We start from the raw sequence: 23,561 nt of genomic DNA on the forward strand, positions 1-23,561 counted from the left end.
CTGTCAGAGAAACATTCCTAAAATAATTGGGCCATATATATTTTACTGCTCAGAAGTCTCCACTGGGCTCTCCATTGCTTAGAAGATTAAATATAAGCACATGAGCAGTAATGCCTTGTGTTATTCGCGTGGGTGTGGTAGACTGTAGTTCCTTGCGGGCAGGCTCTGTCTCCTATGTCTTCGTCATTCCAGAGCTTGTAGGGCACCGTGAGTACTTTGCCAAAGGGCACAAACTCTAGAACCAGGCAGTTCTGAGTTTGTGTCCTGGCTCTGCCACTTACTGGTCTTGTGACCTAATATAAATTCCTTAGCATCCTGTGCCTCAATTTTCCAGTTTTTAAAATAGATGCAGATCTTAACTTACAAGGTATTTGTATGATTTAAATGAAAAGCAATAATGCGTTATTTAGTAATTCCTGACATGCAGTGAACATTTAATTAATACTAATTCCCTTCCTCTCTCCAGCAGCTGACCACTCATTATATGAACTCAATGAAATGAATAAATATATTAGTGTTTTTTGAGAGCTTTGATATAAAGGTGTCTGTACTTAATTCAGGAGGTAATGGGGCGCTTTTCAAGACTGTCAAGTCAACCAAGCAGTGTTCTGACTGTAGAGTATGGACAGAAAAGCCTCATGAGAGGGAAATGTGTAGTAGTTTAGTCGAGCTTGTCAGGTGTCTCTAGCAACCCAGGCAGTGAAAATGGACAATAGTGATGAATATAGAAATGTTAGGGGGAAAGTTGACTTGATAACATATTTCGGGACAGAGAATCAGTGAACCTCATTGGTGAGGGTTTAATTTGTTGTTTGTTGTTTTTTTTTCCTCCCTGTGTTTATGCATTTATTTATATGCCACTTCACTAAGAAAACTATAGTTAACTTGGTTGTGTTACTAACCTGTGTGGTTCGCATGATTCACACATCTTCATCGGGTCCCATTTTTTATACTTTGTAAGAAGATGGAATGATATAAGCTTTATAAGGCTCACATTACATTATAGATATAGAAACACTGTTAAAGGATGTATAAATTAAAATATAATTTTTTCATTTATGTTATAAATTATGTACTTTTTATCTATGCTGTAAATAATGTGTTATTTTCTTTAATTGTCTTGTGATAAATATTATTAGCCTGTTACTTAGATGATATAACTGAGATTCACAGAGGTTAAGTATCTCACCTAAGGTCGTATTGCTGGTAAGTTTTGGAATTGTGATGGAAGCCAAATAACTGTCAACCTTCAAATACCCTGCTCTTTTCCCTCTCCTTTGCTGTAGAGCAATCAGGCATCTTAACGCAAGAGTGAAATACAATCGAGGTCTGTAGAGAATCGGGAGGCCTATTTGTTTTGTGTTACTTAGAGTAACAGCAGGTTATTCTATTTGCAGGAATCGTATCTGGTACTTCACATACATTATCTAATTTAGTCCATGTAATTTTACGAATATTGTTCCCACACAGTTCTTACTATGTTGTGTAAGTGAAAAAGTACTAGATTGCATTTCAGGGAACCTGACTCTCAGTTTGCTGTGTGACACTTTACATAAAATTCGTGGTTTTGTGTGTCTTCAGTTATAAAAATAATTTTGATGGTGATGATCTTTAATGTCTTTAAGCTTTAATATTAAGGCTATGACTGAATCTTTTTAAAAATTTACTTTTTCTAACTGCAGATCATGAAAATGCTTACACATATAAATCTCATATAATATAATAACCTCATGTATTATGAAAGCATGCTGGATAAATAAACCCAGTGACTCACAGATGTATTAACTAGAAGTAGAGAGAATGAGGATCAGAAAATTTTAATCATAAGCCTAAGGTCACACAGAGATTCGAGCCCCAATTTTCTGAAGTCCAAGATCTGTCTTTTTTCTAGCATAGTCTTGCCCGCTTTTTGAGTCTATACTGGTAGCTGGGTGACAGAGAACAAGATTACTAGCAAAGGAAACTGACAAGAATAGAGAAGAAAAGAAACAGTATCCTATAATATCGTGGTCAACAAGTGTTATCCAGTGATAAGGAAGTAAAGAATCTGGCCACTTTAATGCCTAAGTTAGAGATGTTAGAAATTGTTACTGTGTAAGTTTATGTATTATGCTGTTTTTTCACAATTTCCTATCCCTTTTAAGACTCCATTAGAAAACGTTCCAGGTAACCTGTCTCCCATCAAGGACCCTGACAGACTCCTCCAGGACGTGGACATCAACCGGCTCCGCGCTGTGGTCTTCCGGGACGTGGTGAGTTACACCCGCGCGACTTTCCCGGAAAAAGCCTTCAGGTGTCCTTCGTGTAAAATGATTTAAATTTTATTAGAAAGCTACATGTTAAAATTAAATATCCCAATGTCAAGAGTCGTGGGGTTTATATCATACTTCTGATTGTAAAATGGTTTAGCCTTAGCTTTCTCTAAAAGCTTATTAATATGTTATTTTTTAAATTATGTGAAATTTTGCTTTAAGTTTTATGTATACTAAGGATAGAGATAACCTTGAAAAATTATAATTCCCTTTACCTAGTATCACCTCCTCCTCTCTTTCATTATGCCTTGCTCCGTATCTAGGTACCGAATAGTTTGTTGTCATTAATGTTCCTGTTTTATGGATAGAAGGGATTAACTCGTTATGGTGTTACTGTCGATTACTTTTTTTGGGGGTAGGGGCATTACTTTTGAAAGGAGAATCTGCATTTTAAATAGGAATAAATAATAGAAAAATTGTCACTCTATATCAGTTCTTACAAATCACTAGGAAAATTATAAACATAACACAGAAGTAGATAGTGGACATAAAATTTGAAATATAAGATAACAAACATGATAAAAATTCAGGGTCACTAGTAGTCAAAAGGATGCAAATTCAAACAAAAGTGAGGTATTTCACTGTTAGATAAGCTAAAATTTTAAAGCAGTAATACCTAGCATTGCAGGGGTACACTGAAATATGCTATCATATATCACTGATAGTAGAAATTGGATAGGCTTTTTGAATGGCTTTTTACTAATATGTGTTAAAACTCTTACAACTATCGATGCTTTATGTTCCAGTGGTCCTTCTCAGACGATATTTAACCTTATGTGCTGATCAGAACTGCCTACAAGAAAACTGGCAACGTTATAAATATCCAACAATAGAGTTTCAGCCTAGTGAATTGTAGTATATTCATTCAACGGGTAACTCTGCAGCCATTAAAATCATAGTTTTGAGGGAAATTTAGTGACATGGAAAAACACTCATATACTTTAAGGGAAAGCAGCAGTATGGAAAAGTGCTCATATTAGATAAATACTACATTTGTAAGCTGAGAGTATGTAAATGCATAAGTTCATCTTTATTAAAAAAAAAAAAGACTGAAAAAAACATAGCAAAATATCACCAATGATTCTCTCTAGATAAACAGTTTTTATTTTGTGCTTCAATCTTTTGTACTTTTTTATATTTTCAAATTTTCTTTAAGAAAGCCATATTGCTTTTGTGATTAATAAATGAAAAAGGAATTTTTAAAAATAGGAGATAAAACACCTGATAGTATAAAAACCATGATGTAAGAATCTCACCATAATCTGATCTGTAATCCAGACTTGGAAAAAAAATCACATACTAACAATTTAACCATTTAGAAATAGGAATTATTCATCCTTAAAAAATGTGTTGTCGAAAGAATTTTTCTAATAAAGAATGATTAAAACATGGAACATATTTTTATCTCCAAGAGTCAGACATGATATATAAGAGGTTTATGTTAATTGTGACAGTGTTTAAATTGTTAGTAAATTCTACATTAGGTTATTATGGTGGATTATAATTTTTCTAAGATTTATAGATGTTTTGTAAATATATTGGAGAACCAAGCAGTGGTGCTAACCTTTTGTCCTGTGGGGAATTAAGTGATCCCAGGTGTATCTTACAAATGTCATCAAGACAACATAACTTGTGTTCATTGAGTTATAGTGTGTATCAGACACTTAATGTATATTACCCTTAGCTTCCAGTTAAAGGTTAAAAGGTATTTAAGACTCAGAAACATTAAGATCACACCCCTAGTATAAGGGAGAGTAGATCTTTCGAAAGCATTCTGTTTCTATCACCAAATTTCATAGATTGTAAGAAACACTTTTTTCAAAACACTTTTTTCATCAGTTTTCAATAATCTTTGAAATTTGAAAAGGCTTTACAAATGACATGTTTTATAGAGTTAATTGTAGATGTTATGCTAAGAATTGTACTTGACTTTTGAAATTTTCATAAATCAAGTCATTTTTAGTTTCCTTGATTTCAAAAACAAATGGGTTAAAATTAGGTTCTTAAGGAAAAGTGTATGTACATTATATATAATATGTAATATATCTGTATATATGTGTGGAGGTATATTGATAGAATATAACCTTGGAGTGTAAAGTTGTTTCTTTTTTTCTCTATAGTCTTTGTCAGCTGTTTTACCTTTTAAGTCTATAATTTTCTTGGTATGAGCCCACACACATACACAGACACACATACAAGCTCATATACCATATTCTTAAATTTAGAGATGGAGGATTTTAATGGTTTTCAATGATTTTTGAGTTTTGCTGACACCGTAAGAAAGTACATACTAGCTGTAGTGGCAGGAGGAAAATTTGATAAAACATCAAAGAATGAATTCTTTTCTTGCTCTCATTTGTTTTCTGTGATGAAGACATTGCTGATTTAAATGCATATGAACTGTAATTTCCGGTAGAAGATTTGTGGCAAAATTTGCTATGTGGTTAAAAAAAAAAACAGCTTTAAAAAACAAAAACTCTAACTTTGTTTTCAGTGTTCCCCAGTAAGCCAAAATTTGAAAGTAAATTCATTATGCTTCTCTCTTTCTCGAGAGCCTGACCTAGGATTATCCTAGGTCACCTTTCTATCCAAAATTATAGAAACAGAAGTAATTTTAATTCTTAGAAACTGAATTGGAAAGTTTTTCAACATCCTGGTTGAAGCATTAAAATTTTTAAAGCATTTTGAAATAAATTAATTATGTTACTGTTTCAAGATTGAATAGTGGAAAGTCCCATTTCTTAAGCAGATGGGAGAAACATAATAAAGTTCTTGTTTTCATAACAATAAAATACCTAGGCAAGGCAATTAATTTGTGTAAAATTTAGTTGTTCTCCAGATGTTTAGCTTCTGTATATTGTTCATTTTCGTTTTCAAAGACAATACTGGGAACAAGCATCACAATTAGTTTACATATTTGGATTTGAAGAGAAAAGGCAGCTGTTTTCATGCCATTTATAAGGGAGATTTTAACTTGGCTAGGACAATTCACAGTGTCTATTATATGCAGCTCTGCAACTGTGTAGCTGGCATTCACTCATTCTACACATACTTGTTGAATGCCTTCTGATTGCCTGTACGAAGTTTCCACTGGTGGAAATAAAAGTGCAGTGGGATATTGTGGGCTGTTGCAGCTTGAGCTGTGTTTGAATTCGTCGGTCAGTATCTTTTGTTAGTCTGATTTTCCTCATTTCCTTTATAATAACTGTTTAAGTATTTGATTTTGTCCCTTCTCTCTATATATTTATTCCATCGGCATTGTAAAAAGGAGTATGCATTTCAAACACTTCATAAGAAACTATCTTTAGAAAAGCTATCACCCACAGAGTATGAAATACTAAATTCATATTTCATAATATTTAATTTATTTTATTTTCTCCATTAGCTGTACTAATTGTTTCATAGTAGTAAGTCATCAGTAAATATTTGTTTTCTTTCTTTTCTGACAAATGCATATAAATTCTGAACTTTCTTCACTTTGTGTTTAAATGAAATAATAAATATAAAGTGCACCATTAATGGAGTTACTAGACTTTAATGCATGTTTGTTTTCTTTATTTCTCTGATACTAAATTTTACCTGTTATTTGTAGGGCACAGTAATTACTTGCAGTTTTTGTTTGAAGTATCACTTTTACTTAGCTTAGAAAATGCCTTTATAATCATTTCCACTTGATTCCTAGATAGAGTCTAATTTGGAAGTGGTACTAGAGCTCATATAAATTTGCCTTCTTAACAGATTTTCCCTGTAAGATGGTTATCTAGGCTTTTTGGATAGAGCTGTCATGTAATATGTAGCACATTGTATTTTTTGCAAAGCATATTTATTATAAAGTTATCTTCTCTGGTAGACTGCAAGCTACTTTTTAAAAACTGGTATCTTTAGCCTAAGGAGGAGGATCTCTTTTAGACCTTTTACCATTTTGCTGTTTTCCTCTGGAAAAACTCCATTTGTCCTTGAGCTTTTGAAATTAGGAGGCTCAAATATTGGCAGTTTTAGTGGCTATTTTCCCAGTGCAGAATATCGAGACTTGCACTTCTTAATCTGTTGTGCAGACAGAGATTGCATTAGCTTTTTCTTAAGTTACCAGATCATCCTTCTAGCTCATATTAGGCTTGTAGAAAATTTATGCTTTCTGCTCTTCCATTGTTTATATCTTTCCTATTTTGTACTCATATAGAGTCCTACTCAGGTAATAATATGGTAGAATTGTATATGTATTCCAATTGTAATTTTATTCTATTCATTTTTTAGTTATAACACTTAAAACTCCTATGTTTTTTTAATTGACACATTAAATTATTCTCTTCAGCCTGTGCCATCTGCATATGTTCAGTTATGGAAGTGTAATGGACAGTAATGGTGAAGGGGACAAAGAATAAAATTTTGTGGCACGTTCATCAAAATTTCAACATTCTTGTTTTTTGAAATTGCATTTCAACTTATAACTCAGATGATATATTCCTGGAGTTTTGTATTTATACTTAAATGATACTTATTGAATTACAATATGTATATTTAGCAAGTTTTAATAAAAGTTAAATGTCAGATTTTGCCTCTGTAAAGAAAATGATGTAGGAGTAGTTGCTTGTGTTCTGCGAACTTTCACTGAAAGTTTTTTAAGTGTCAGAACTGCCTTTTGTTTTCCACAGGATGACAGCAAGCAGGCGCAGTTCTTAGCCCTAGCTGTAGTTTACTTCATTTCGGTTCTGATGGTTTCCAAGTATCGTGACATCTTAGAACCCCAGCGAGAGACTGCAAGAACTGGGAGCCAACCGGGGAGAAACATTAGACAAGAAATAAATTCACCGACAAGTACAGGTACTTAATACTTCGCAAATTACTTGAATTTCCATCATCATTTCCCTCCTTTTTATTTGACTTTTACAGTCCGATTTAAACTAGTCCTGTTCATAATCACCTCAAATATTTACAAGTATGTGATATATACATGCCAGTTTAATATTCTTTAATTCCTCAGAAATATATGAATGGTATTTCCATAATAATTGTCGTATTCTCATTTTATCAGTGCAGATTTGTTTTTAATGTTTTTTATCTAGTAATAAAAGTCATCTGTACTATAATATGTAAACAACTCATTTTATGTATAACGCTTTTTAACCTTTAAAAACATGAAATTGGGAGGTCCTTATAGAGTAGGTCAAGACTAAGTATAAGTCAAAATGTAAATCTTTATAGCTAGGTTCAAAGACAGCATCCTTTTTTTTCTTTCTTTTTTTTTCCTTCCCTTCCCATCCCCTTCCTTTTCTTTTCTTCTTCTTTCTTTCTTCTGCTGTGTAGTTATTTCAATATCTAATTATCAATGTCTATATTCAACATATTCTGTATTTAAAATATTCTATATTAAATACTCAATATCAATATTCTATCAGAGATTCATAATATGCAAACATATATTCTAAACTTTATACCAGAGTTGCTTCAACTAAAATCAAAGACTTGTAGACAACAATGTACCATCTTAGGCCACGTTATCTTTCTTATCTACAGAAGATGCTCGTGTTGTAGGAGTTCTTGCATTATCAGCTTTGCCTACCCTGCTTGAAAATGATACACACATTTTCTGGCAACTAATATTGTAATATCACGGGATGCCTTCTGTCAGTTGCATTTCCTGCCACGTGTTTATATCAAGGTTGTGTCTCTGTTTTTTGCAGCATAACCTTGATAACCCAGTGATTATTTCATGTACCATTGGATTAATTTATATTTGAAATTGCCTTTCCTAAATAAATACATATGGTCTATAAATAAAATTGATATTTTTAAAAGTGAGTAGAAATTAGTGGTCAAATCTCTGCATTTTGTTTTCCATAAGCATATCGTATGTCATTTAGCTTTTTGCTGTTGTGGAAATATGGATTATGTTTTAGCTATAATACTTTGCTGTTGCATGCTCTATTTACTGTGAACACATAAACATGATAATTCATTGTAGTATACTTTTAACTTTATTCTTCAGAGTAAACATTATCCTACCATTCCGGTTTATGTCTTTTGACCATTTAAAACATGACACTAAAATTCTATTATCTTAATCAACTCTTTTTTCTTCATTTTAATGCACTCATATCAGTTATATATGTATAAAATGAGCAATATTTTACTGAATTGCCAGTTCACTAAAGCCAGTTCTGACTTTCTTGTGTGTTTGTATGACTCTGTGTATGTTGCTAAAATTACTTAACAAGTATATTATTTCTTTTCTCTTAATGCATAACCACTTTCTTTCCCCAAGAGATGCAGTCTTTATTGCTAGTACTGTTTGCATGTTGCAGTGATTAGAATTGTCATGTACCTTCAGTGGACCGTGTTTCAGATTGTTTCATGCTTGCTCAAATTTGATCCCATGATTTTCTCCACAGTTGTGGTCATACCATCTATCCCTCATCCAAGTTTGAACCATGGATTCCTTGCCAAGTTAATTCCTGAGCAGAGCTTTGCCCACTCATTTTACAAAGGTAATATCGACCTCATCTCCTGACCTGTTTGGGTATTCTTATTTCATCGTGTTATACAATAAATATCCATAATCCCATTGTTCATAAACAAGTATACACCTCAGGTTTCATGGAGATATGATATGTTGTATTTATACCTGGCTAATGAGAACAAAATGTAGCTTTTATATTTGTATTCCATCACATTTCTTTATATGTCATCTGCAAGTTAAGTATACCTACTCACATGTGTGGTACTGTGCACCGTGGTGACGTGCACTGGAGATAGCCGAAGAGTTACCCCTTCGTAGTGGGAATGAATTAGCCCAAAACGAAGGCGACTCCAGACGCATAAGAAAAACTATTAAAAACAAGCCTTGAAAGCATCAAACCGATCTATAAGTTATTTAACTTACTATCAGAACAATATTCTACCTCTCTTTGAAGGAATGCAAAACTTTCTCTACCAAACAACCTAAAATTCAAAATTAAGCATCCAGTAAAAATTTATTAAACATGAAAAGAAGCAGGAAAGTGTGATGCGTAAGCAGGAGATAAAAATTAATCAATAGAAACCGATTCAGAAAGGACAGACGTGGCAGATGTATCGGATAAGGACGTTCAGACAGCTGTTATAAATATGTACAAGATGTTTTTCAATCTGAAAGAAAAAGGGAACATAATGAAAAATGGAAGATTTTTTTAAAAGAACCAATTGGAAGTTTTAGAGATGAAAAGTTAAATAGCTGAAGTGCTGTCTCCTGGACAGTTCACAGGAGAGTAGTGTCTGCAGAACACAGGATTGTGTGGGTCACACCCTGCACCCTCACTGCCCCCTCCCCAAGATGTCCCATGCGCATGCTCCGGAGAATTCCCGGGACACTGAATGTGATGCATTTTACTCCTGTGGTTAGGTTGTGTCCTGCAGGGCAATTGCTTTTAAGAAAAGGTGGTTATGCAGATAGTCCCGACCCAAACACAGGAGCCCTGTATAGGCAGAGAGTTTCCTCTGGCTGGTTGCAGAACAAAGTCAGAGAAACTGGAAGTGTGAGAGGGATTTGACTTTGCCAAGATGGAGATGACCACAGGTTAAAGACCTAACATCACTCTCTAAGACCTGAGAGCACTTGCCTGGCTGACAGTCAGTGAGAAAGCTGGGACTCAGGGGCTTCAGCCTGTGACAGCAAAGAACAGAGTTCGGCCAGTAACTGGAGTGAGTTTGGGGAGGACCCTGAGCTCCAGATGACACCATAGTTCAGAGTGCCCAATGCACTGATATGGAAGATCAATTATAGAACAAACAAAGCAGCAAAGTATTTTTTTCATTACAACTTGATAAATACTCAGATATATTCTTTACAAATGTACAACCTTTGAACATCATGATAAAATGAAGGAAAAATTTCTTTTCAGCTTTATTCTTTACAAACATATCTAGCTCCAAAGTGTGTAAACTGAGGATAAGATTAAATTAGATTAAATGCCCTTGGAGTTGGTGTTGTGTAGGCGCAAGTCCCAAAGGCTTAGCCGCAGTGACTGCGGGGTATCTGGGGCAGTCGTCCAGGTCACGAGCCCGCGTCCGACCATCAGTGAAATGGCTTTCTTCATCAAGGGAGCTTTGTCAGGAAGACGGTTTTAGCTGAAGTACATGGTGGTCTTAGTGGTATGATAAAATGTTAAATTACTTTAAAGCTCTTGTGGTAAATTTACCATTATTCTCTTCATTATGTAGAAATGGGGGTGCAATGGTTATTTAGAGGAAAATTCTGTTGATAATTAGAAATGCAAAGTCAACTCTTAGTGTTTTCACCGGATAAGAAACAGTTAGAGTCCACTCTTTAAAGACTTATGGAACTGGCTTCTTTGTCAGACATGTAAAGTATTTTTAAAGAATGCAGCGCTCCCAGACACAGAAGGATTGTGATTTTTTTTTTTTATTGGCAAAAAATATCAAATTACAAAAATAAAAGAAACTTGAAAGTACACAGTTCTCGACACATTTCATTATATAATAATAATTACTTAATAATAATTATCGGTTGTTGATCTTGCATGTTGATCTTGAAGAATGAACTGGATTTTGTTCATTCCTTTCTTTCAGCTCCCTGAGCCTTTTAAAAATTTCTGAAGTAGCGCTCTGACCCCTCTCTTCTTTATAGTCTTTGACAATCCCTCAGTTCAAGGTCTTACCCCTTCCTAGCATATTGCCATAATTTCTTCATTGGGCTTCTTGTCTCTCTAGTCATTTAATTTATTACTGATGAAAAAATTTTAAATAACATTAATATATAATATAAAAATTAATGTAATGAAAAATTTACATTTAATATAATACATTCATGCAGTAAATGTTTTATAACATATATAATAACAAGTGTATGTTTTATAACAAATATAATAATTTTTCTTTTTAAAAATTTGTAAAGGCTTCCTATAATTTTGGCGACAAAGTTAAAATGTCTAAACTTACAGTGAGAAGACTACTAGAGTTCTTATTTACTTAGAATTCTACAGATGGTTCCAAAGTGCTTTTCTCACCTCTTACTGATATTTATTGGTTTTTTTTTTTTTTTTGCAGTTTTACCTAAATTTGTTTTAAAATTTAAATGAGATTGTGCCCCATTTGGACTTAAATTTTTCTAGTAGTATTTAGAGTAAACTATCACATGGGTCTCTGATAATCTGACTGCTGACTGCTTTTCCAACTTTATCTTGTATTATTTTTCCATTTGCTCACTATGCTACAAACTGCCTTTTAGTTCTTTAATCATTCTAAGCAATTTCCCGTATCATGATGTTTGTATTTTGTTTCTGGTTTTGGCTCTCTCTTTTCCCTGTTTTTTGTATAATTAGTGCTTACTTTTCAGGTGTCTGCTTAAAGGTCACCTCCTCACAGAGGGCCCCCAACCCCTGCGGCTGAGCAGCTCCCTCCTCCACCCGGCTCTCTATCACAGCATTCTCTTTATTTCTCTTCTTGCACTAACGCAATTTATTTGTTTGTTTATTAGAATGTATACTTTGAGAAGGTAGTCCCTGCTGCCTTGCATGGCACTTAAGAGTAAATACGGTAAATATTTGTAACTAAATAAATAAGCCAGTGAGAAAGTCGAACAATTTTTTAAAAAGCTGAGCGTTGATGTTAGCTATAAATGCATTTCATTATAAACATGTGAAAACTGGAACTAGGAAAAACTTTTATTGATAACTTGTTCTGAAAGCTGTAGGAGTTTTATGTTAATTATTTCACTTTCAATTTAAGAAGAAGAAAGTGGCTATGTAGGTGCACTTACAAATAAATGTTATATTTTTCTCTAACAATTTATAATCAGGGGAAAAATTAACACAGAAAATAAAATAATTAAGAGAATGCAATACTGGTACAAGAATAGAATATGGCATAAGCAGTCTATAAATAGGCTGGAATATGCACAAGCATTTTATATCTTATAACTTATTTAATCAAATGGAAGAGGAAATATAATTTGACAAATGATATGGAGATTATCAAATGGAGTAACCATTTGAAAAGAATTAATTTACATCCTCTCATTATACTAAATCATTTCATATGTATTAAATTTAAAGATAAAAATGAAACAACATAAATCAAGAAAATTAAAATTAATATTAATTAGTATAAAGAGAGATGTTTAAATCATAACATCAAAGGCTGAAATTATAAAGTAAAATATATGACTAAATAAAAGTTTTATATAGCTGCATATCTGAATATATTTACAACATTAAAAAGAAATAGAAACAAAAAATACATATTTAGTAAAAGTTAATAGACTTAATGAACAAAAAGCTCTTACAGATCTATTAAAATAATATATCACAATAATGGAGAAAGATAGAAAACACCAAACAACTAACAAAAGGCAAATTGTAATGTTACAAATAAGGAAAATATATTTAAAAGTAATAATCAAATAAATTTATATTCAAACAAAAATGTACCATAATTTGAAAATTGGGAAAATTTTTAAAAAGTGAGAGTTTAAATCTGTATACTTTACATAGCATAAAAATATCCATAATCCTGGACTAGTAATTCTTCTTTGAGAATTGTACTTAAGGAAACAATGATATGCCAATAATTCACATACAAATATTTTTACTGCTCAGTTTTTTATTGCATACTTGAAAATATTAAATGAATATTAAATAGTTGCTACATTCATATAATCTAACATTTAGATTTTTAATATTGCAAATTTGTTATTTTGCTTTTGGAATCCTTTTTACTGGGTCCTTTGTAATCTATAATGCGAATGCAGTATAATCTATTTTACAATATTGTTAATATAAAATTTATAGAATTAATATTGGATAGTGATGTTGAATATGTTATATATTTCAGTTATTTACAGGTAAAAATCATTCCCAGTTATTCCTAGCAAATATTTTTAAGAACTTTAACTCTTAAATATCCACTTTTAGTATTATTAAGGGTACCAACAAAAACCTCCCTCCCTCCATCCCTCCCTTGTGTCCTTGCGTCCTTGCTTCCTGTTATATCCTTCGTATTACATCACTATATATAATAGTGAGCAAAGAGTCCTTTCCTTATGAAACTAACATTTTAGCAAGGGTGATACTCTTTTAGAAACCACACACTTAAATTTATAACTAGAAGTTATGTCACATTCTAAGAAATTAAATTACAGATTATTATGAGAACGTACAAAAGAAGAAACCTAATTTAATTTGGGATCAAGAAAGGCATCACAGAAGTGATTTAAGCTGAGAACCAAAGGATGGATTTAGTTAGTTTGAGAAAAAGAATGGTGACAGTAGAGGCACATTTCTGAAAAGTTAGCCACATGTCCCGAGAATACCCTTGGCATATTTTGGGAACATTTGTGGGTGAACAGAGGAACCAAGGGGAAGTGAAGCAAGCATTCCATGAGTTAGATAGGTAGGCAGGAACCAGTCACATAGGGCCTGTAAACTGTATTAAGGATCAGATTTTTAAATTAAGCAGAGGAGTATTATATTAGTGTTTTATTGCTGCCATATCAAATTACCACAGAGTTATTGGCCTAAAACAACAGAAATTTAATATCTTACAGCTCTGTAGATCAGAAGTCTAACATGGATTTTGCTGGGCTAAAATTAAGGCATCGTCAAGGTTACATTCCTTTCTAGAGGCTCTTAAGGAGAATCTATTGCCCTTGCCTTTTCTGCTTTAAAGGCCACCCATATTCTTGAGCTTGTGGCCTTCTTCCTCCTTCCTCCATCTTTAAAGCAAGGAACAGTGCATCTCTTAGACTATTCTTTTGTAGTCACATCTTTCTCTGAATAGAGTTAGGAAAGGAATTCTGCTTCTAAGGATTCATGAGGTAAGATTGAGCCCACCTGGATAATTCAGGATAGTCGTCCCCTATCAGAGCCCTTACATTTATGTCCTTTTGGCCCTGTAAAGCGGCATTCACAGGTTTTGGGAATTAGGATATAGACTTTTTGGAGGGGGGCATTATTCTGCCTACTACAAGTATCATAATCCAGTTTATAATCTGGATACAGTGAAGGGGAGTAGATTGGAGGGGACTTCTAAGGAAACTGGATAAACTAATTGAAGGCTGTTGCTGTCTAGGTAGAGATGCTGTTGCTTAGGACTAAGGTGTGTTGGCAGTGGAGATCAAAGAGAAAGGTAAATTAGGGACATATTTTGAAGATAAAATTGACAGGATGTGGTAAAGATTAGATATAGAGCGTGGGGTATGCACAGTTTTCAAGGATGGCACCTGGCTGCCTGGTGTGAAACACTGAAATGATGAAATGGCCATTTATCAAAGTAAACAAGAGTGGAGGAAGACAGTAGCCAAGACTTCCATTTTAGATGTGTTACTTTTATTTCTTTTACCTTTTGACTCCCTTCATGCATTTCTCTCACTTCCTACCCACCCCGCCTTTGACAACGTGCAGTCTGTTCTCTGTATCCATAAGCTTGTGTGTGTTTATTTGTTTTGTTTTCAGATTCCACATGTAAGAAAGATCTTACAGTATTTATCTTTCTCTGTCTGACTTATCTCACTTAGCATAATGCCCTTGAGGTCATTCCAGGTTGTTGCAAATGGCAAGAGTTCATTCTTTTTTATGGCTAAGTGATATTCCATTGTGTGTGTGTATGTAGATATAGATATATAGAGAGATCTTTCTTTCTATCTATCTATATCTGTAAATAGATATATCTCTATCTATTGTCATTTCTTTATCCATTTATTTGCTGATAGACACTTAGGTTGTTTCCATATTTCGGCTACTGTAAATAATGCTTCGGTGAATAAAGGGTGCAGATATTTTTTTATTAGTGTTTTTGTTTTCTTCAGATACAAACCCAGAAGTAGCATTTCTGGATCACGTTGTAGTTCTGGTACCAATTCACATTTGCACTAGCAGTGCACAGGCTCCCTTTTCCCTTCGTCCTCGCCAACACTTACTTTTTGTCTTTCTGATGATGGTCATTCTAGCAGATGGGAGGTGATATCTTATTGTGGTTTTCGTTTCCATTTTCCTGATTATTTAATGATGTTGAACAGCTTTTCATGTACTTGTTGGACATCTGTATGTCTTCTTTGGAAAAATGTCTGTTCAGATCTGGCCATTTTGTAATCAGATTGTTTGCGTTTTTTATTTTGAGTTGTATGAGTTCTTATATATTTTAGATATTAGCCCCTCATCAAATATATGATTTGCAGGTATTTTCTCCCATTTAGTAGAATGCCTTTTCATTTTGTTGAAGATTTCTTTAGCTGTGTATTTTTTTTAATGTTTGATATAGTCTCACCGGTTTATTTTTGCTTTTGTTGCTTTTACTTTTAGTGTCAGATTTAAAAAAATTATTGCCAAGACTTATGCCAAGGAGCTTACCACCTGTGGTTTTTTTCTAGGATTTTTAATGTTTCAAGTCTTATGTTCAAATTTTTATTTTAAGTTACTTTTTGTGTATAATATAAGAGAGTGGACAAGTTTCATTCTTTTCCATGTGGCTGTCCAGTTTTCCAAACACAATTTATTGAAGACACTGTCTTTTCCTCAATGCATGTTTTTGGTTCCTTTGTCGTAAACTAATTGACCATATGTGTGTGCGTTTAATTCTGAGGTCCTTATTCTGTTCCATTGATCTGTATATCTGTTTTTGTGGCAATACTATCCTGCTTTAATTACTGAAGCTTTGTAATACAGTTTGAAATCAGAGAATATGATACCTCCAGCTTTGTTCTTGTGGTTTTATACAAAGTTTCAGATTATTCATTTTATTTCTGTCAAAAACGCCATTGGAATTTTTGTAGGGATCGCATTGAATCTATACATTGCTTTGAGTAGTATGGACACTTTAACAATATTGATTCTGATCCATGAGCATGGAATAGTTTTTTATTTATTTATGTGTTCTTCAGGTTTTTTCATTAATATCTTATAGTTTTCATCGTATAAGCCTTTCACCTCCTTGATTAAATGTACTTCTAGGTATTTATTTTCTTTAATATTGAAAATAGGATTGTTTTTTAAATTTCTTTTCTAATAGTTCATTATCAGTATGTAGAAACACAGCAGATGTTTGCATGTTGATTTTGTATCCTGCAACTTTACTGAATTTGTTTATTCTAAAAGATTTTTGATGGGAATCTTTAGGGTTTTTATATCTTACATGTATATATTATTTATATTATAATGTAAATAATATTACTTATAGTAGTGTCATCTTCAAATGGTAACAATTTTATTGCTTCCTTTTCAATTTGGCTGCCTTTTATTTCTTTTTCTTGCCTGATTACTCTGGCTAGAACATCCTATAGTATGTCGAATGATGGTGGTAAGAGTGGGCTTGTTGGTCTTGTTCCTGACTTAAAATGTTAGGCATGTTAGGCATGGGCATGTCATCTATGGCCTTTATTATGTTGAGGTATATTTCCTCTATTCTCTCTTTGTTGAGAGTTTTTATCAGAAATAGATATTGAGTTTCGTCAGTTGCTTTTTCTGCATCTATTCAGATGATCATATGATTTTTATTCTTCATTTTGTTAATGTGGTTTATCAGATTGAACCATCCTTTCATCCCTGGAATAAATCCCACTTGACCATGGTATATGATCTTTTTCATGTATTGTTGAATTCAATTTGCTAATATTAGATTTATGCATCTACATTTAATAGGGATATTGACCCGTAATTTTCGTTTCTTGTGGCATCCTTATCTGGTTTTGTTTTAGCCTAATGCCGGCCTCATAAAATGGTTTTGAAAGAGGTCCCTCCTTTTACATTCTTTGGAAGAGTTTGAGAAGAATTGGTACTAATTCTTTTTTAAATGTTTGATAGAATTCACCAGTAAAGTTATCTAGCCCCGGACTTTTGTTTGTCGGGAGGTTTTTGATTACTTATTCAATCTTATTACTAGGAAACAGTCTGTTCATATTTTTTATTTCATCCTGATTCAGTCTTGGTAGAGTGTGTATTTTTAGAAATTATCCATTTCTTCTAGATTATTTAATTTATTGGCTGAAAATTGTTTATAGTAGTCTCTTATGATCCTATCAGTTTTAACATCTCCTTTATTTATGATTTTATTTGTGTTCTCTCTCCTTTTTTCTTGGTGAGTCTAGCTAAAGCTTGTCAATTTTATCTTTTCAAACAGCTCTTAGTTTTATTACTCTTTTTTCTACTGTCATTTTAGTCTATTTCTTTTATTTTTGCTGTTATCTTTATTATTGCCTTTCTTCCAACTTTGGGCTTCGTTCTTATTTTCTTTTTGTTTCTTGAGGTGTTAAGTTAGGTTGTTTATCTGAGATTTTTTTCTTAATGTAGGCCTTTATTGCTATGAACTTACCTCTTAGAACTGCTTTCGCTGCATACTCAAATTTGGGCATGTTAAATTTTTATTTTTGTTTTTCTCAAGGTTTTTTTTTAATTTCTTTTGATTCCATCTTTGATCCATTGTTCAGTAGCATGGTGTTTAATCTCCACAGTTTTGTGAATTTTCCAGTTTTCTTAATGTAATTAATTTTTCTTTTTATATAAACCACTGTGGTCAGAAATGTTTTCAAGCCTCTTAAATTTACTTTTTTTTTTTTTGCTCTAACACATGATCTATTCTGGGAAAAGTTCTATGTACATTTGAGAATAATGTGTATTTTGTTGAATTTGGATGGGATGTCATGTATATATCTATTAAGTCTGTATGGGATGATGTGTCATTTAATGCCATGTTTTCTTACTGATTTTCTGTCTGGACGATCTATCCACCGATATAATTGGAGTATTAAAATCCCCTACTATTAATGGATTGCTGTCTCTGTCTCTATTTAGGTTTGTTAATATTTGCCTAACATATTAGGTTCTTTTATTTGGGTGCATATATATTTACAAATGTTATATCCTCTTATGGATCGACCCCACTATCATGTAATGCCCTTCTTTTATTGTAGTCTTTGTTTTAATGTCTATTTGTATCATGCAGTTATAGTTATTCTCTAGCTTTCTTTTAGTTTCCATTTGCATGTATTAAATTTTTCCATCCCTTCACTTTAAGTCTGTGTCTGTTCTTTCATCTAATGTGTGTCTCTTGTAGACAGCATATATGTAGGTTTTGTTTTATTACCCATTCATCCATTCTATATCTTTTAATTGGAGAAATTTGTCCATTCTGTCTGGTGCCCTGATTTTTGAGGCTTCCATGCAAGGGATGCCGCTACATCTCCTGGCTCTGGTGGCCAGTGAGGCTTACACTTGTCAGTCCTACAGGACTTTAAACAATGGAGAAAGAGTTCTTAAGCAGTTACCACTGCCAAGACACAGTAAAAGCAACAGATCCAGGAACTCTGTATTTCTGTGAAGGAGGCCTATTAGCTAATCATCATGGCTGCACCCTGAGGGGCAGACTTCTAATTAAACATGCATTCAGGAGCTAACTAATTTTTTCCAGAGACCTCCTAGGGTGGCACTAACTTCTGGCTCTCCCTCCGCCATTCTCCAGAGTGCCAGTGTCTCCTGGAGGGAAGCTTTACACAGATCTGGCACCCTGGTTTTAACATCTGCTTCCACTTTAATTTTGTCTGCTGCCTTGGGGATGCCCCTTGATTGCCTGGCTCTGATAGCCAGGGAGGCTTACATTTCTAGGTCCTACAGGACTGTGGGAATCAGCGAGGCAGTTCTTGGCAGGCTACCACTCCCCAGGGCACTGTAGAGACAGCAGACTGAGGCACACCTCACAGAGCTTCTGTGAAGGAGGACTAGTTGTCTTTGTGCTTTGGCCTGGATTTTGCACACGTCCAGTGGTCTGCAGACCTGCTCTCCAGGAACATAGGCTACGGATTCCTTCTTGGCACTATCCCTCTGCCTTTCTTCGGCTCACCAGTATCTCCCAGAAATGAGCTTATACACCTCATATAAGGAGCCCCGATTTTTGTGACTTTTGGGGGCACCACCAGATTGTCTGGATCTAGTGGCCAGCATGGCTTACACTTGTAGTCTCACACTTTTAAAAGCTGCCGCCTCAGCTTCTGGCTTCTAATAGCCTGATGCTAAAAATCCTTCTAGAATCCAGCAGTTGTGGAACTAGAACTCTGGTCTATTTGATTATAGTCCCATGCTCTTTACATTACGATATATTGCCTTCAGGAAGGAAGGAGAAAATACCCCAAATAGCTTAAGGGCTATAATTGTAAGTGGAGGTGGGGCTGACAAATTTTGTCACATCCTCAACTACTGGGAGCCATTAAAAATAAAACAAACTGCTTAGACAAGCACAAAGGTTTGAGAGATGACAGAGAGCTGGGGCAGGGTTGAAGGACAATGTGTGTCTCCTACATGAGGCCACTTCTTCAAGACTGGGAGAGGTAGTTGTTTTATCTGTTGTACAGAAACCAACACAGAGAATCAAGCAAAATGAAGAAAGGGAGGAATATATTCCAAATGAAAGAACAAGATAAAACAGTCAAAAACAAAACTTAAGGAATTGGAGATAAGTGATTTACCTGATAAAGAGTTCAAAGTAATGCTCATAAAAATGCTCATCAAATTGGGGAGAAGAATGGATGAACACAGTGAGAACTTCAACAAAGAAAATAAAAATATAAGAAACTACCCAATAGAAGTCATAGAGTTGAAGAATACAATAATTGACTTGAAGGATACAGTAGAGGGGTTCAAAATCAGTATATGAAGCAGAAGAAAGGATCAGTTAACTTGAAGACAAGGCAGTGGAACTAACCCAATCAGAGCAGCAAAAAGAAAAATGAATGAAAAAAAACATGAAGATAGCATTAGGGACTTATGGAACAGCACCAAGCCAAATAACATTTTACATTATAGGGCTCCCAGAAGAAGAGAAAAAGAAATGGGTAGAACTCTTATTTGAAAAAGCAATGGCCGAAAACTTTACTAACCTGGGGAAGGAAACAGACATCTAAATATGTTAATTGTGAGCTGTCCATGCACATCTTCTAAGTCTTGGGAAAGCTGAATCTACAAGGACAATACAGGTGACAGCCTGACAAGTTTCTTAATCCTCATAGCATATGTAAGATCTACATATTTCAAAAGTAGTTTCTGCAACTCCGACGGTATAACTAATTTGTCCAGGTAATATGGAAAACTAGTAAGTTGTGGAGCCAGAAATGGAACTTTGATCAATTTGATTATATTCCTAAGGTCTTTCCATTATGACATATTTCCTTCAGAAAGGAAGGAGAAATACCCAGAATAGCTTAAGGGCTAGATATATAAAGGGAGGTGGGGATCAAAGGTTGTTCTTTTAGAGTAGGATATACATACTGGTCTACAGATAAAGGGGGCAAAAGCTAGGGAAGAGAGACATGAATTGAAGTGACTAGAGGGAATGGTTGGGCTCTGTATTTTCTTCTAGGATATGATGATGGTGATGATAACAATAACAGTAAAATCTATAATGGCAGCAGCAAGGTCCAAAACTTATAATGAGATTATTCTATGCTAGGCACAATTCATGAATTTTGTTCTTTAATCATCCCCGAAACTGTATAATGTATGTACAGTTATTATGCTCACTTTAAAGATAAAAGAATGAGGCCAAGAAAAGTTAAATGGCTCATGCTACATCACAAAGCATGAATAAGTCTTGATTGAAAGTCAAACAGCCTAATTTCAAAGCCTGAACTCTCAATCATATATAATATGCAATTTGTGGCATATCTAATTGATGTTTGGTTGTTTTCATTTTTTTGCAGCTCGAGAAGTTTAGACCCATATGTTAACATTTTATTATTAGTGTTAATGATTGCCTCCATTACATTATAGAAGTGCATGACATATTTCAATAGGAAAAGTGTTTTTGTTTCTTTGAGAAGAAAAGAGAAAAAGAATACAAACAAGCTAAGGCAAGAGAAAAGCAAACTATATGAATATTTTTCATTTCTTTTTGATATTTAAAATGTACAAATTGGAACTATACTAAAATTTGGATCTTAAACATCACTTAGAGGAAGGACTTCTGGAAGAGTGGAGTAAGGACCTTCCCACAACTGCCTCTCCATGAAAGCAATGAGAACAGTGACAGAATGGTCAAAACCATTTTTTTAGTTCTCTGGAAAGTGATCAAAGGCTTGCAACAATCCAAAGATTATTAAATCAAGAAAAATGTAGAATTCGCATGTAGAATCTTCATGCGAATACCAAACTTTGTGACGACTTAACTTGCCCATTGCCATTCACTTCTCCCCAGCTCTGCAATAGCCTTGAAAACCAGCAGCCAGACAACCGTGGTAGCTGTGAAAACCAGCAGCCTAGCAGCCACTGGAATGAGGCCAACGAGGTTTAGAGTTTTTAGAAAGTCCCATTTTAGAGCATTGTCACTATTTAACAGGTCTAGCATCTCCCTCTGGTAAAGCTCCATTCACTGGACTTGTTATTATTCGATCTGATCAGAGCTTTATTAATATTTTTTTTTTTTAGCATTGCAGCCAACTAAGATGGCAACAACAGCCTTACCAAAAAGCTTAAAAGGAAGATCTAAGAATGAGATGTCCGTATTCCTGGGCCTATACTCAGGTACAGGAATGATCCGAGAAGGCTCTAATCACTTACCTCTGTCTGACCTTTAGGTTCTGGGCACGCAGGAAATGAAGGGTAAATGAGAGTTGTAAACAGTATAAGTGTTAAAAGCATGCCCTGACACAAACACAAAACCTCTAGAAATGAGTAAAAGATTTACTGGTTGAAGACAGTAAGGGAAATCTCTGTTCAGTTATTAGCTGACCACTGTGCTTACTGAGCAGAGATTTCGGTGGCTGCAGGTGACCAGGAATACAGATTTTGTAGAATTAGTTCAGGAGAGTCAGTAAACAGAAACAGTGATCCCCCATGTGAGGGGTGGGATTTCCAGGATTGGCACATGTGTTTTAAATGTCTAGTTTTCAACAAAAACAAAATGTGAACCATGCAAAGAAACAGGAAAGTATGGCAACACACGTAGAGAATAAAAACCATCAGTAGAAACTGCCCCTGAGGAAGCCCCGATATTGAACTTACTAGACAAACGCTTTAAACCAGCTATTATACATATGCTCAAATAATTAGAGGAAACCTTTTTAAAGAAAAGTGTGAGGGTGATGTCTCACCAAAGAGAATATAAGAAACACAGAAAAGAACCAAATGGAAATTCTGGAGTTGAAAATTTAATAATTAAAATGTAAAGTTCATTAGAGGGTCTCTACAGAAGATTTGAGTTGACAGAAGAAAGAATCAGCATACTTGAAGAAAAGTTCATTGAAGTTATCTTATTCTGAAGTACAGAATGGAAAAAGAATGAAGAAACGTGAGGAGGGCCTGAGAGACCTGTGAGACATCATCAAGTGAACCAATATACATATTTGGGGATCCCAGAGGAGAGGAGAGAGAAAGGGGCAGAAAGAATATTTGAAGAAATATTGTCCTGAAAACATCCCAAATTTGATGAAACTCATTACTACGCACATGCAAAAACTTCAGTTCACTGTAGGATAATTCCCACAGATTTACAAATCATAGTCAAACCTTCCATTGGAAGTGTCGTCTTGGCTCTTAATTATTTCTTCTGAATTATAATTTTGTGTATTTGGGGCATATTTCTTTGGAAATAATATCAAATTCCTGAAGTTGTATTCTTTTTATACATTTGGTGTGGCAAAAAAAGTAAATCATATATAAATAATTGCAAATAATTACTCAGTGCATTGCAGTCTTTTGTTGTGTAAAACGAACTTTAATAATGATTTTCATATCTTTTATGTATGTATTTTTTTCTCCTTTGGAGTTCAGGTTACTTTTTATGTAATTTAATTTGGCTTTTTTAGATTAATATGTAAATATACATCCTAATTATATACAGGGTTTCCTGTTTTATTTTAAATCACTCCAAGTGGTTTAGTTTGCTTAGTATTAGTATTTGAAGAGCATATAATTAATCTTATATAATTTTTAGTGCTATATTAACAAGGAACTATTGGACTTACTAGACAAATGTATGTTTTTTCATGTTATTCTTTATTTAGTTTGGAAAATAGCAATTTAAATAATTTAATACGTAGGACATATTTAAACACTTCATAAATCACTGTTAAACAAGATTTTTGGAGGAAGGAATGTGATAAATGAGGTCACCATGTCGAAATCATGTCATTTGCTGAACTTAACCCCATAATTTTTCCAAAATTTATTAGAGGAACTCGTTAGGTTCAATGAAACACTATAAGAAAAAGAGGCATCTGGCATCCAACTGCCTGTTTCTGACAAAGTTAAGATCACTCAGGCAAGTAATGCTTCTGCT

The 23,561-nt window shown here is 34.0% G+C and overlaps 1 protein-coding gene across 1 annotated transcript in view; it reads left to right on the top strand.

Moving 5' to 3' along the window:
* NBEA (neurobeachin) overlaps window positions 1-23,561 on the top strand; it is a 600,762-nt gene that overhangs the window by 152,149 nt on the left and 425,052 nt on the right. Inside the window, exons 27-29 of the mRNA XM_023531608.1 lie at window positions 2,145-2,252; window positions 6,965-7,133; window positions 8,702-8,797. Of these exons, the coding sequence (XP_023387376.1) occupies window positions 2,145-2,252; window positions 6,965-7,133; window positions 8,702-8,797 (373 nt within the window). The remainder of the gene's footprint in view (window positions 1-2,144; window positions 2,253-6,964; window positions 7,134-8,701; window positions 8,798-23,561) is intronic.

Source organism: Pteropus vampyrus, unplaced genomic scaffold (assembly GCF_000151845.1).
Source record: "Pteropus vampyrus isolate Shadow unplaced genomic scaffold, Pvam_2.0 Scaffold71, whole genome shotgun sequence".
Lineage (NCBI taxonomy): Eukaryota > Metazoa > Chordata > Mammalia > Chiroptera > Pteropodidae > Pteropus > Pteropus vampyrus.